Source organism: Mustelus asterias, unplaced genomic scaffold, assembly GCF_964213995.1.
Source record: "Mustelus asterias unplaced genomic scaffold, sMusAst1.hap1.1 HAP1_SCAFFOLD_210, whole genome shotgun sequence".
Taxonomy (NCBI): Eukaryota; Metazoa; Chordata; class Chondrichthyes; order Carcharhiniformes; family Triakidae; genus Mustelus; species Mustelus asterias.
In genome coordinates, this window is record NW_027590197.1 from 549,271 (window position 1) to 565,528 (window position 16,258).

The following is a 16,258-nucleotide window of genomic DNA, read 5'->3' on the forward strand; positions in this document are numbered from 1 at the left end:
CTACCCTATCCAGCCCCTTCATTATTTTATATGCCTCTGTACGATCACCCCTCAACCTTCTAAACTCCAACGAATACAAACCCAATCTGCTCAATCTCTCCTCATAATTTACACCCCTCAACTCCGGTATCAACCTGGTGAACCTTCTCTGCACTCCCTCCAAGGCCAATATATCCTTTCGCAAGTAAGGGGACCAAAACTGCACACAGTATTCCAGCTGCGGCCTCACCAATGCCTTGTACAGATGCAGCAAGACTTCTCTGCTTTTATATTCTATCCCCCTGGTGATAAATACCAACATCCCATTTGCCTTCTTGATCACCTGTTGTACTTGCAGACTGAGTTTTTGCGACTCATGCACAAGGACCCCCAGGTCCCTCTGCACAGTAGCATGTTGTAATTTTTTTCCATTTAAATAATAAACCAATTTACTATTATTTCTTCCAAAGTGGATAACCTCGCATTTGCTAACGTTATACTCCATCTGCCAGATCCTCGCCCACTCACTCAGCCTATTCAAATCTCTCTGCAGACCCTCCACTTCCTCCACGCAATTCACTTTCCCACTCATCTTCGTGTCATCAGCAAACTTTGTTACCCTACACTCAGACCCCTCCTCCAGATCATCTCTGTAAATAGTAAACAGTTGAGGCCCCAGTACCGATCCCTGCGGCACGCCACTAGTCACCATCTGCCAACCAGAAAAGCACCCATTTATTCCAACTCTCTGCTTCCTGTTAGATAGCCAATCCCCAATCCACGCTAACACCCTACCCCCAACTCCGTGTGCCCCAATCTTCTGCAGCAACCTTTTGTGAGGCACCTTATCGAATGCCTTTTGGAAATCCAAAAACACCACATCTACTGGTTCCCCTCCGTCAACCGCACTAGTCACATCTTCATAAAAATCCAGTAAGTTCGTCAAACACGACTTTCCTCTCATGAATCAATGCTGCGTCTGCTTGATCGAACCATTCTTATCCAGATGGCCTGTTATTCCTTCTTTAATGATGGATTCCAGCATTTTCCCAACTACAGACGTTAAGCTAACCGGCCTGTAGTTACCCGCCTTTTGTCTACTTCCTTTTTTAAACAGCGGCGTAACAGTAGCCGTTTTCCAATCAGCTGGAACTACCCTCTGACTGGACCAAAAATGTCTGAAATATACAGACTGGGCTCACTTCCTTTCCCTTCAGTGGCTAAGGGTGGACAAGTCACCAGGATCCAATGAACTGCACGCTAGGCTTTTAATGGAGGTTGCTGAAGAGATTGTGGAGAATTTTGTTGAAATTTTTCGTAACTCCCTAGATTCCGGGAGAGTATCAGAAGATTGGCAATCAGCCAATGTGATGACCTTGGTCAAAAAGGGAGAAGGCAGAAGGCAGGGAACTATAGGTCAGTTAATTTAACATCTATTATTGGCAAGACGCTGGAGTCAATAACCAAAGAGCAAATAGCTAATCATTTAGGAAAGCTGAATATAATCAAACCTCGTCAACATTGTTCTATGAAAGGTAAATCATGTTTGACAAATTTCCTTGAATTGTTTGAGGATGTGAGAAGGAGGGTAGATCAAGAGAAATCTGTACTTGTAGTTTATTTAAAAAGGGCGCCACGGCAGCACAGTGGTTAGCACTGCTGCTTCACAGTGCCAGGGACCCAGGTTCAATCCCGGCCTTGGGTGACAGTCTGTGTGGAGTATGCACATTCTCTCCATGTCTGTGTGGATTTCTGAGTGCTCCAGATTCTTCCCACAGTCCAAAGATGTGTGGGTTAGATTGATTGGCCATGCTAAATTGCCCCTTTGTGTCCCTATAGATGTAGATTAGGTGGATTAGTGGGGTGAAAATGTGGGGCTACAGGGATAGGGCCTGGGAAAGATGAGTCAAGAGTTGGGGAAGATGCAATAAAGTCACCCCTCTGTCTCCAAAACATGGCAAATGGAGTTTAAAGTGTGAGGTCATGTATTTCAGTCAGAGGAATCAACAGGATGATGATCTAAATGGAAAGGGGCTGCCGGTGAGTGAAGTACAGCGGGATCTTGGTGTTCTTGTGCATGAATCACAAAAAGCTGGCAGGCAGGTCCCACATGAGGTAAGAAGGAAAATGGCATTTTGGCTTTTATTGCAAAGGGGTTGGAGTTTAAAAACAGGGAGGTTTTGTTGCAACTGTACAGTGTGTTGGTGATGCCTCACCTGGAATAGTGCATACAGTTTTCATCCCCTTCCATAAACAAGGATACAGTAATATTCAACATAGTCCAAAAGGAAATTCACCAGGCTAATTCCTGGATGGGAGGGTTGTCCTATCAAGAGGGAGGAAATTGTCACGGTCTGTGTTCCTTGAAGTTTTGAAGACAAAGGGGTGATTGAAACATATAAGATCCTGAGGGGGCTTGACAAGGTAGATGGTGAGATATTTTCACGAGTGGGAGAGTCTCAAACAAAATAAATACCTCATTGAATGTTTTTAAGGCAAAGATAGATAAATTTTTGAACAGTAAAGGAATTAAGGGTTATGGTAAGCAAGCAGGTAAGTGGAGCTCAGTCCACGAAAAGATCAGCCGTGATCTTATTGAATGGCAGAGCAGGCTCGAGGGGCCAGATGGCCTACTCCTGCTCCTAGTTCTTATGTTCTTATAAGCACTGATTCCAGATTGTTCAATACTTCTACATTGAATCCCTCTCCTTTCCTTCTCCATATGTACTCTATGATGTACCGATCATGGTGCCCGAACTAAACTAAAACAAAAACCTTCTGACTCATAGAAACCATAGAAACATAGAAACCCTACAGCACAGAAAGAGGCCATTCGGCCCATCGAGTCTGCACTGACCACAATCCCACCCAGGCCCTATCCCCATACCCATGCATATTTTACCCACTAATCCCTCTAACCTACGCATCTCAGGACACTAAGGGCAATTTTAGCATGGCCAATCAACCTAACCCGCACATCTTTGGACTGTGGGAGGAAACCGGAGTACCCGGAGGAAACCCACGCAGACACGAGGAGAATGTGCAAACTCCACACAGACGGTGACCCAAGCCGGGAATCGAACCCAGGTCCCTGGAGCAGTGCTAACCACTGTGCTACCGTGCCGCAACTAGGGATGGGTAATAAATGCTGGCCAGCCAGCGACGCCCATGTCCCACGAATGAGTAAAAGAAATCACAGAATTATTTTGATTCAAAGTTGAGACCTTATCCACACACAGAACACGAGTAGAGTCTCTCCCGCTGTGAATGCTGTAATATTTTTTCAGGCTGTGTAACTAGTTAAAGCTCTTTCCACAGTCAGTGCACTGGAACACTCTCATTCGAGTATGTGTGTGTCTCGGTGATTTGCCACTCCCATTGATGTTTAAAACTTTCTGAAGCAGACGGTACAGAGAAGCATTTCTTCTTCTGGATTCAAAGGCCAATGATAATCAGATCCTGATGAATTGAGTGAGGACGGGACGTTTGCTTTGAGATTTCTGTCACCTGATATCCTGTAAAAGGAGTTTACAAAAGTAATCACTCAGTACAAGATAGAAATTCAGAACAGATAATTCTAGTTTCTAAGGAACATTCTTTCCCCTCTCATTCCACAAAGGCTGTAAATCTCCATCCCACACACTCTCCCTCCATTCTCACTCTGCTGTATCTAATATTCACCCTCCCAATTCTCCTGAAGGTGCTGATTGAGGCTGATTGACAGATCCATGCTCACTGCTTCCTGTCAATCTTTTCGGTAAAACAATTAAACTAAATCAAATCAACTGAGGACAAATAAACATTCTGTTGAATCTTTTTGGCAAAACAATTAAACTTGAAAGAAATCACTAACTATTCTGTTAATCTTTTTGGCAAAACAAGTGGACCAAATTAAATTAAATGTGGGACAGATCAAAATGGGCAGACCTCAAAAAGAAGGGAATCGCCTGCCCTGGACACAGAGAGCTGGAAATCTCCATGCAGGCGGCCAGACAGATATATGTCTATATGACTGGAGTAACAATGTGTGGAATGTACAGACTGGATTCACTTCCTTTACCTTCAGTTGCTGCAAGTTCCCAATTTCCCCCAGAATGAGAAAATAAATGGAAAGGGGGAAAACATTGATTTCCTCCCAGATGGTGCAGAGGAGGGAGTTTCGGTCTGAAGCTCATTGGACAACATCCGCACGGTGACGTCACAACGGAGCCCTGCCTGAATCAACCAATAGACATCAGCCTGCTCCGCGATGACGTCCTGGGGTTCCAGTGCGCAGGCTCGGCGAGCGGACGCGGGAACCCCGCCCCCACCCATGTTCCCCTCCCCCAGCACCTCCTCGAGCCAAGGTTTCCAGGCAACCGGCTGGCGGCTCCGGCCAGAGCGAGAAGCCGCTCGGTGCTCTCCCCCCCACTACCAGGGACTGCGCATGTCCAAGGGAGAGGGGCAATTGCGCATGTGCGGAGATCGGCCCACTCCCCCCCGACGTCAATGCTGAGGTATTGACCAATGGGAAGACTTGGAGGACCGGAAGTAAGTTTCTCCTGCCGCCAACCAGACCTTCCCCATTGTCTGAACGCGGAAACAGGACAATGAGCTTGTTCACCCGGAAAGCTGCTGCTCTCTCTGTGAATGAACACCGCAGGGGTTGGGGTGCATTATTGACCCTGATAACCACATTTTAATTTGATGTTTTTAAGTTTCCTTTGCATTTTGATTTCTGTTCGGGCTGTTCCCCCTCCTTTTTGGGGAGCTGCCCCTTTTACTTTGTCCTGATTTAATTTGAGTTTGTTTACTTGGTTTGACCTAAAAAGAGGTCTCTGTGAATGAACACCGCAGGGGTTGGGGTGCATTATTGACCCTAATAACCACATTTTAATTTGATGTTTTTAAGTTTCCTTTGCATTTTGATTTCTGTTCGGGCTGTTCCCCCTCCTTTTTGGGGAGCTGCCCCTTTTACTTTGTCCTGATTTAATTTGAGTTTGTTTACTTGGTTTGACCTAAAAAGAGGTCTCTGTGAATGAACACCGCAGGGGTTGGGGTGCATTATTGACCCTAATAACCACATTTTAATTTGATGTTTTTAAGTTTCCTTTGCATTTTGATTTCTGTTCGGGCTGTTCCCCCTCCTTTTAGGGGAGCTGCCCCTTTTACTTTGTCCTGATTTAATTTGAGTTTGTTTACTTGGTTTGACCTAAAAAGAGGTCTCTGTGAATGAAGATTGAGTACAGACAGACTCAAACTTCCTCCTGTCTTCAGCATCTGTGAGTAAAACACTTTCTTTTCTCCCCCTTTCCATTTCTTTTCTCATTCTGGGGGGAAATTGGGGAGTTGCAGCAACTGAAGGGAAAGAAAGTGAATCCAGGGACGCTGCAGACTCTGGAAAGGTTGGCCCAGGTCTCTCTCTTTCAAAGACATTGACATCCTTTGCTCCCGCAGCTTGACACATTTATTTGTCTGGCTCAAAGCATGGTCTCTTTCCGAATTAAAGCGCTGGTTTCCCCAGGAGATGACTGACATTTAAGGGGACAATAAATTAATATAGGACAGAGATATGTCTAGTGTTGTTTATGGGACAGATTAGATGTATTATTTATGGTTCTGTAATGAAATACATTTATTATTATGTCTGGTTTTGTAATATAATACTGTAGATATGTTATACATTTCCAGTCTTGGTCATTACAGCACAGAAGGAGTTCATTCAGTAATACAAGTCCATGCCGAATCTCGTTTCAGCTTCATCTCAACTTCGGCTGCATTTGAGATGCTGACCTCCCTCTGGGAGAAAAGGTTTTTCCTCTTGCCCCCTGTAAACCATCTACCAGTCACTTTAAATCTATGCAAAAAAGCAAAATAGTGCGGATGCTGCAATCTGAAAAAAACACACAGAAAATGCTGAAAAATCTCAGCAGGTCTGACAGCATCAGTGGCAAGAGAATGGAGCCAACATTTAAAGTCTGGTTGACCCTTCATCAGACTCTTGACCTCTGACATTTTCAGTGTTATGCCTATGTTCCCTGTTAATCGCTCCTCGACTGTGGGAAACATGTCAGTCCTTTTTACCCTTTCTCGGCCTCTCATAATTTTCAAGTCCTGGTTACATTCAGTCAGTCCCGTTACCCCTCCATATCCCCATTGCAAGTAAATTTGCCAGTTTATTACCTTCTGGTGCCATCTACCTCCACTTCCACATGCTGCTGAAATCAAGTTCTTCCACTCATCCCCCATATATCCAGTAACACAATACTGTGTATTACATGGGTTTTTTAGTCCAGTTAACACATAAAATCGGTGAGCATGGATCTGTTGGTCAGCAAGAATTGGTCCCTTCAGGAGAATTGGGAGGGTGAATATTAGATACAGCAGAGTGAGAATTGAGGGAGAGTGTGTGGGATGGAGATTTACAGCTTTTGGGGAATGAGAAAGGAAAGAATATTCAATAGAAACTAGAATTGTCTGTTCTGAATTTCTATCCTGTACTGACTCTGATTTCTTTTGTAAACTCCTTTTACAGGATATCAGAAGGTGAGGATTTACAGACAAAAGTCAACATTTGACAGAGTCTCCCAATTCATCGGGACCTTAACATCGGCCTTTGAATCTAGGAGGAGGATATTACAGGATATTGAAAGAGGAATCACAGGCCATAATCTCAAACGTCATGTCCAGATCTGACAGAGTCAAATTCCTTTGGACCTGAATATCATCGGCCTTGAGTCTAGAAGGAGGAATGGTTATCCAGTCTGCCGATTTGAAAAGATTTCAAACACCAGTAAGTCTGGAAAAGCACCAACACACTGCCACACTCAAGTGAGAGTATTCCAGTGCACTGAATAAAGAGGTTTAACCAGTTACACAGCCTGAATAAATATCACACCATTCCCAAAGGGAAGAGACTCTACCCGTGTTCTGTGTGTGGATGGAGCTTTAACTGATTGTCCATCTGAGCCATGGAGAAACCATGGAAATGTGCAGACTGTGGGAAGAGATACAGAGCCCCATCAGAGCTGGAAGCTCATCGGCGCAGCCACACTGGGGAGAGACCATTCATCTGCTCTCAGTGTGGGAAGGGATTCACTGAGTCAGGCCACCTGCAGCAACACCAGCGAGTTCACACTGGGGAGAAACCATTCACCTGCTCTCAGTGCGGGAAGGGATTCACTCGGTTATCCAGCCTGCAGACACACCAGCGAGTTCACACTGGGGAGAGGCCGTTCACCTGCTCTCAGTGTGGGAAGAATTACAGTCAATCATCCCACCTGCATTCACACCAGCGAGTTCACACTGGGGAGAGGCCGTATATCTGCATTCAGTGTGGAAAGGAATTCGCTTTGTATTCTGAATGGCGGAGACACCAGCGAGTTCATACTGGGGAGAGGCCGTTCACCTGCTCTGTGTGGGAAGGGATTCATTCAGTCTTCAGACTTGCAGAGACACCAGCGAGTTCACACTGGGGAGAGGCCGTTCACTTGCTCTCAGTGTGGGAAGCGATTCATAGTTTCATCTCAGCTGCTGAAACATCAACAAGTTCACGAGTGATTCCAGGGGTTGGATTCTGCTGTGATTGTTTCTGCTCTCAATTACATCCAGGACTGCATTTTGTTCATTCTCACAGTTGATCAATGGGGAGGGTCAGAGGGTTTCTTTCTGCTGGACTGGCCGGTCTCATGACTTTTCGTCCAGGGGGCCGATGCTCTTTGAGCCTTTTGTGAATACCTGGATTCAGATTTCACAAGGATCACAGAGTGACAGGTTATTTGGAGGTTAAGAGATAATTAGTCAGCATTTCTGTTTGAAACCCCACAAATGTCCATCCAATTTCCTTTGTAATTGTTTATTGTCTCCACTTCCTCCTCCCTCGTAGGCAGCGAGTTCCAGGTCATTACCATTCGCTGCATCAAAATATTCTTCCTCACATCCCCCCTGCATCTCTGATCCAGAACCTTAAATCTGTGTCCTCCTCGTCCTTGTCCCATCAGCTAATGGGAACAGCTTTTCTTTGTCCACCTTATCTAAACCTGTCAGAATCTTGTCCACCTCGATCAAATCTCCCCTCAACCTCCTTTGCTCCAAGGGGAACAACCCCAGCCTGACATTGACAATAAAGAACAAACTAACAGAATATGTTAATACCTGAAATCAAATGGGAATGTTTAATTTCTGTTTTAAAGATATTGTGAATATATTATCCTGGACAATAAAGAAATTGCAATAACTCACCTTGGGTGTGGTTGAATGGAATATATCAATCTGGAATCCACCTACAGTCTCGTGAAAGTCTGGAATGTGTAGCTGGAAATCGCTCCCTAACAGCACTGTGGGTGTACTTACACCTCAGGCATTATAACAGTTCAAGAAGGCAGTGTTGGGGTTGACCATGGCCGAGGCAGCTACAGACAGCCACATATTCTGTTATAATTGAAGGACTGCAGATTGAATGTGAGGCATTATGGGACTGGACTATCTTGACCACATTCCTGTGACTGCTCAGTTACTGCAATCACGGACCATTAAAGCTGCTTAGCAGGGCCCCGACAGAGGAGCTGGTGAGAATATTTACTCAGAATGAGTTAGAATTAAACTTGTTCCAGGACCGGCTGGTGTTCAGCGGCTGAGATACCCGAATCTGTGAAGAGGAGGTCTGACCAATCAACAAACAGTGGCAGATAGTTGGTTAAGAAGTTAATAAGCGTTCTCAGGCATTATTTAAATTATTTTATCCCAAATTTGTGATAAGAACTTTGAGGGACTTGTGACCCGTTAGTCGGTGAAGTAACGGTATACTCCAAATAGCACTGGACTGAAAAGCAGACCTCAGAGTAGATTCTAATGGTTATAAACTGACCCAAGCATGGCCAGTGAAAAATCAGAACTTGAGTGGGGACTGGACAGATCTCTTACCTGCTATTTGGAAACTAAGAACAAGAAACTTATCGATAAAATTATTAGAGAATAGAGCCAACGTTTCGAGTCTGGAAGACACTTCATAACAGCTCTTGTAAAGGGTCATCCATATCTGAAACATTGGCTCTATTCTCTCTCCACAGACGCTGTCAGACCTGCTGACATTTTCCAGCATTTTCTGTTTTTGTTTCAGATTCCAGAATCTGCAGTATTTAACTTTTATGATAAAATGATTAGTTCTGATTGGAATCCCCACGACCCTCCCGCAAAACAGAGGGAGTGGTGGCAAAGGGAGAAAAAGGATAAGGATGATAAAGTCTGGGTTCTGATTCTCCGAGTTCATGGAGAATCAACAAAATGAGTGAACCAGTTTATAAAGAACAGAAGTTACCCATCCCTAACAAAAACTGATCAAATAAAAATAATTAGGTTGTGGAATATAACAAAAAAATTAAGAGCTGAAGTTTACAATCGAGTTTGTTTTGATTTTTATACTTGTGTAAAGTGGGATTATTGTGTGCCAATTTTTTTCTGCTCACTCCCCATCCCTTTAGGTTCTGTAGAAAAGTTAACCCTTTCAGCAGACAGTTCATTTCTTTTCAAATCATCTGAAAACTCGTGTCTATTTTAGTTTATAATTGAAGATTTATGGGAATTGGCTAAGATGGGCTTTTGACATTTTTAAAGTATAAAAAAGTGGTCTTGAGAAGGCAATTTGGTAGAGAGAGGTGGAGGGAGAGATGTTTACAGAGAGGTGTGGAGAGCTGTTGGTTTTACAAGTTATCCACGTTTTCAGAGCCATCACTTCATGTCCTGGTCTGAGAGGGATGGAGAGAAGTCTGTTCAATTGTTAATGTTAAGCTTTCTCTATTAACTGTTAATCGATACTTTGCCTTTTATCATTCTGACTTGTTACATTTTTAATGGTTAATTAACTTTCTGAATTCACCATTTAAATTGTTCTGTCTAGCCACATGGTTGAGACACTGGAACCTGGTGTGATTTACGATGAGGGAGGTTTTTGTAAACAAGAGAACCCCCATAAATCTTAGTTCAAATAAATCAAAGTTCTTACAAATGGAATGCAATCCTTTATTACGAGAGAAATTGAACAGAGAAGTAAAGATGTTCTGCTTCAGTTATACAGGGCGTTGCTGAAACTGCATCTTGAATAGGGGCTGCAGTTTTGTCTCCTATTTAAGAAATGATACAAATGCATTGAGAGTGGTTCAGAGGAGGTTTAATAGATTGCTTCCCAATTCTTGACCCTCACAGGATAAATTTTGTCCAATTTTCCTTGTCTTCACCTCTGACAAAAAGTCATCCTGACTCAAAATGTTGTGTCTATTCTCTCTTTACAGATGATATCAGACTTGCTGAGATTGTCCAGCATTTTCTGTTTTTGTTTCAGATTCCAACAACAGCAGAATTTTGCCTTTATACCAACTGTTGTTGGATAAGGGCATCAAAAATATCGGGTGTGGAACGAGAATGTGGAACGCAACTGTTATGGTGAAATTAAAATGATGGACACAAAATGGTTACCTGGCACACAAAATGGACTCTGGGAAGGGACATTAAAAGGCACTGGCTTTGGGCACAGACAGTTACACAAAGAGTTAAAACCTGCAGTATCTGAATTGCTGCAGGAAGCTGGTCAGACCTGGGGCACTTTAAGACTTGAGATAAGAGCAGACCCAGAACAATGAGCTTGATAAAATCCGCCACTGATGGAGACATGAATACATAAATGTATATATCGAAACCAGTCATTGATAGAGGACATAACTGCATAAATGTATCCATTCTATGTATAATGATGTGTTAACTGTCCATGTCCGTACCTGTCTGCTTGGAACGATGTGTTAATTGTCGATGTCCGTATCTGCCTACTCAACTTGTAACGATGTGTTAACGGCTAATGTCTGTACTATCTATTGTCTAAAAGGTATAAAGATGCTCAACTACCATTGTGTAGTTGAGAAGGTCGCTGCCAAGTACTGCGGAGTACCAATGCTTTCTCCCAAAGCTTTGTCCGAAATAAAACTGTTTTGTTGAACCTCCAAGTCTGACTCCGAAGTGGTAAATTTCCCACAACGCAACACAAACAGATCAGCCATGATGTAAATAAACGGTGGAGCAGACTCAAAGGGCCAAATGGCCAACTTCTGCTCCAATGTCGAATGTTGGTCACAAATTTCTGAGAATTGTGAAACAAGGCTGGAAGATTCACCTTGCTTGTGTTCGTGGGAAAATGTCCAGGAGAACCATCACTGTGAAGGACAGTTCTGGGATTAAAAGGTTGCCAGATTGGAAAAGGAAAACAATGGAAATAAACTCTTGGGGAGTAAAGAATCACTTTGGGCTCATTCTTGGAGAATTGAGTGTGAACATTCCAAGATGGAATAAAATATACCCATTGAGTGCGACATTTGATGGTGTTAAGAGTAAAAGGGCAAAGTTCAATTTTACAGTTTAAGGGTTATGTTCCCGACAAAAAAGTGTTTAGTCATTGTTGCTTCCAGTTTGTTGGAGGAGAAGTCATAAAACTTGAAGTTTTGTCATGTGATTCTTTGATTTACTCATTGAGTTTAGAATTCATTTCTCTAAATTATTGATCATTAGAGATCCTAATAATTCATTCAAAGCCCTGTGTTTTGACTTCCCATTTGAGCCTGGGGCACCTTTCTGTCTCTCTATTGCTCTTGTCAATGACAGCCAGGCGACGGAGCTGAGGGCTGAATTTAGCTGAGAATAATGAGGCCTGCGGCCCAGTTGGAAAACTGCAATGTATGTTGCAGTAATCGAGAGACAGGAAGGTGCTGGAGGACTGAGTGAGAAATGGGCCTCCAACCAATTGTTATATCGGTCACTCAGAGCTAAAGAGAAACTCGTCTCTTTAAATACATATACAGGGAAGAGGCTGCAATGAAATCTGCCCCTTTTAACACGCACAAAAGCTGGAGGATGAGATTGACAGGCTACAGGAGGACTCCATTCAGCCCATCGTCCTCCTGTTATCTCTTTGAAAGAACTCTCTGATTCATCCAACTGCACTGTTTTTTCCCCAAATTCTTCCCACTCAAGTCTTTACCCTTTGGAGGTAAACTATTGAATCTGCTTTCAGGCAGATCAGAACAACTCAGTGTCAAAAAATAAAATCTCATCTCCCCCTCTGGCTCCTTTGCCAATTCCTTAGAGGGATGACTTTCTGTTAAAGAGCCTGCCAACCCCTCTCACCCACTTTCCCTAAAGTGCATCAATCTCATCAGGAAAAGTCCAGAAAAATCAAATATTTTTACTGATAAAAGTTTATTAATGAAACAGAACATGGTTAAAACAAACAGAAAATGACTTGAGGATCAAAGACAACCAGAGTAAAAGGATGTTCACAATGTTCTGGACACAAATGGTTTCTCTTTAATTCATCTGTAGCCTGTTCCCTGCCCTCTTTGTGGAACACCTCCGCTCAGCCCACAAGCATCACCCTGACCTTCAGCTCGCTTGCCATTAGAATTCACCACCTTGCTCTCACACTCACATTTCTGTCCTCGGCCTGCTGCAATGTTCCGGAGAAGCCCAACACAAGCTGGACGAACAGCCCCTCATCTTCCGATGAGGCACTTTACAGCCTTCTGGATTCAACATTTAGGTCAACAACTTCACACCCTGAACTCTCTCCTACATTTCGATTTGTTTTGTTTTGCCGAGTGCCAGTCTACACCTTGTTTTCATGTTTTTTGCTTCCAGACAGAGCTGTCCTTTATTCTGCCATTAACACTTACTGTGGACCAATGCTTTGTTTCTTTACCACAAACATTACCCCTCCCTTTGCCTTGGGTTCCGGGATATTTTTGTCATTTAATCTCACCCACCCCCTAACCAATTCCTGACTTTCCCTTTTGTTCTCCCTGCCCCTCCCCCCTTTCTCAGCAGCATCAAACCCATCACATTTCTCCCTCTCTTTAGTTCTGAAGTAGAGTTTCATTGGACGTGAAACATTATCTCTGTTTCTCTCTCCACAGATGCTGCCAGACCTGCTGTGTTTTTTCAGTTCTTTCTGTATTTATTTTTGATCTACCTGTAGTGGTAGGAAAAACACTATTTACTATCCAGGATAAAATAAATGTCCTCCATCAGCTTTTGTGGATCATTTCAGTGGAAATGTGCTCTCCCAGGCTCAAAGAGCATCAGCCCATTGGAAGCAAAGTTGTGAGACCGGCCAGTCCAGCAGAAAGAAACCCTCCGACCCTCCCACTTCACCAAGTGTCAGAATGAACATGGTTCAGTCCTGGATGTGGTTAACAGCAACAATAACAGCAGAATCCAACTCCTGTCATCACTTGTGAACTCGCTGGTGTCTCTGCAGGGATGTTGACTGAGTGAATCCCTTTCCACATACAGAGCAGGTGAATGGTCTCTCCCCAGTGTGAACTCGAACGTGTACCTGCAGTCTGGATAACTGAGTGAATCCCTTCCCACAGTGAGAGCAGGTAAACAGCCCCTCCCCAGTGTGAACCCGCTGGTGTGTCAGCAGGCTGGATGCCCGGGTGAATCCCTTTCCACACACACAGCAGATAAATGGCCTCTCCCCAATGTGAGTTCGCTGGTGTTCCCGCAGGTTGAATGAATCAGTGAATCCCTTCCCACACACAGAGCAGGTGAATGGTTTCTCCCCAGTGTGAATTCGCTGGTGTCTCTGCAGGTGGGATGATGTTCTAAACCTCTTTGTGCAGTGAGAGCAGCTGAACGGCCTCTCCTCGGTGTGAATGTGCTGGTGGTCCCTCAGATCCTGAGACCTTTTGAATTCACTCCCACAGTCGGAGCATTTAAAGGGTCTCTCACTGGTGTGAACTCGCTGGTGTTCCTGCAGGTTGGATGTTGATCTAAATCTCTTTGAGCATTGAGAGCAGCTGAACGGTTTCTCCTCAGTGTGAATTCGCTCGTGTCTCAGCAGTTCCTGCGACCTTTTGAAGCTGCTCCCACAGTCGGAGCATTTAAAGGGTCTCTCATTGGTGAGAGTGACTTTGTGGTTCAACAACTTGGAGAAATAAGTGAATCCCATGCCACACACAGAGCAGGTGAATGGCCACTCCTCAGTGTGAATACGTCGATGAATTTCCAGCCGAGATGGGAATCTGAATCCCTTCCCACAGTCCCCACATTTCCACGGTTTCTCCATGGTGCGGGTGTCCTTGTGACTCTCCAGGTTAAACAATCAGTTAAACCTCACACAGAACACAGGTACAGTCTCTGCCCACTGTGAATGCTGTGATGTATTTTCAGGCTATATAACTGGTTAAAGCTCTTTCCACAGTCAGTGCACTGGAACACTCTCACTCGGGTGTGTGTGCGTTGGTGCATTTCCAGTCACACTGACGTTTAACGCCTTCTGAAGCAGACAGAACAGAGAAACATTTCTCCTTCTAGATGCAAAGGCCGATGGTATTCAGGTCCAGATGAATTGAGCGACTGTCAAATCTTGACGTGGCATATGGTTTGGGATTCTGTCAATGGATCCTAACCTTCTGATATCCTATAAAAGGAGTTTGCAGCAGACATCAGAGTCACTACGGGATCAAAATTCAGAACAGATAATTCTAGTTTCGATAGAACATTCTTTCCCCACTCATTCCCCTAAATCTGTAAGTTGGTTAAGATATGGGGGTAGTGATTAGTCATGCTCCTGAACTTGCTGCCTGTGAGGGTAGTCAAGCAGAGATGATCAGTAATTTCTCAATGAGATTGGATGGGTGCTGCAGGAGTACAGAATGGGACCCTCTCCAGACTGACAGAATTGCTCGACAGAGAGTCAGCAGGGCCTCGAATTGTCCAATGGACTCCTCCTCTGCTGTAATGACTCTGACTAGAAATATATAACGTAGCTACAGTACTACATTACAAGACAAGAAATAATAATAAATGTACTTTATTATAGATCCATCCAATATTTATCACATAACCACACTGTCATAATTCTGTCCTCAGAGTTTTAAAGCACAGCAAGAGGCCCTTTGACCCATCGTATTTGTGCTAGCTCTCAAGCACCAATCTGTTCTAATCCCACCTTTCACCACTTGGTCAGTAGCAGCCTTATATGTTATGGCACTTCAAGTACTTATCTAAATGCTTCTTAATGTTGAGCGTTCCCACCTCTCTCACCCTTTCAGGCAGTGAGTTCCAGATTCCCACCACCCTCTGGGTGAAAATCTTTTCCCTCAAATCCCCTCTAAATTTCCTGCCCCTCACTTAAATCTATGTCCCTGGATATTGACCCAGCTACTAAAGGTCAGTGGACTGAGGGATCATATTTTTGTACATCTCAATCAGGCCCCCCCCTCAGCCTTCTCTGCTTTAGGGAGACCAATTCGAGCCTAACCAGCCTCTCTTCATGACTGACACGTTCCAGCCCAGGCAACATCCTGGTGAATCTCCTCTGCACCTTCTCCAGTGCAATCACATCCTTCCTAAAGTGTGGCGACCCGAACTGCAAACAGTACTCCAGCATTTTATACACTCAATCATAACCTGCCTGCTGAAATATTTGATGCCTTGGCTAAAAAAGACAAGTATCCCATATCCCTTCTTAACCAGTTCATCAATCTGTCCTGCTGTCTTCGGGGTCCAATGGACATGCACCCCAAGGTCCCTCTGGTCTTCTGTACTTCCTGGCGTCCTATTGTTCATTATCTGTTCCTTTTTTTTAATACTTTTCCAATTCAATCAAATCAAATCCAATTCAGAGTCCCAACAAGTTGAGACACCCCAGATCCAGGCCGACAAGACAGGGCGAGCGACCAAACCACCCTGTCCCGGGCCCGATCCACATGAGCCAAGCTGATTGGAGAAGGGGGAGGCTCCTCCTCCAAGACTTGAACCCATCTGCACCTCAGCCAAAAGGCCGAGATGACGCTTTTAAAAATTGCTTCATATGAAACACATGAAGCCCCAGCGCAACCCAATGACCCCGACCAAGTGCGGCCGACCATGGGCTGCCGACCACACTACACCCGATCTCAGCCAAAAGGCCGAGTTCCTTTGCCTTGTTAGTCCTTCCAAAATGCATCACCTCAGACATTTCAGGGTTAAATCACATTTGCCACTGTTCTGCCCACCGAACCTGCTCGTCCACATCATCCTGTAATCTAAGGTTTTCCTCCTCGCTATTTACCACATCACCAATTTTTGGACCATCAGCAAACTCACTGATCGAACCCCCACATTCATATCCACAGGAAACTCCGCGCGGCCATTGACACAGGGCCCGGACTCTGATTGGCTGGAGGACCAGCGTTCATCCGGTCCTCCAGGCGTTGCCATTGGTCAATCTGCCGCATGTGGACAATGAGGGGGCGGAACCCGAGCCCACGTGGGG

General features: G+C 44.4%; 1 protein-coding gene across 1 annotated transcript; it reads right to left on the minus strand.

The window, feature by feature from the left end:
- Positions 1 to 13,222: 13,222 nt before the first annotated feature.
- LOC144485665 (uncharacterized) lies at positions 13,223 to 13,948 on the minus strand. Its single transcript, XM_078203763.1, has one exon. The coding sequence runs from the start codon at positions 13,946 to 13,948 to the stop codon at positions 13,223 to 13,225; it is 726 nt and encodes a 241-aa protein (XP_078059889.1).
- Positions 13,949 to 16,258: the final 2,310 nt, after the last annotated feature.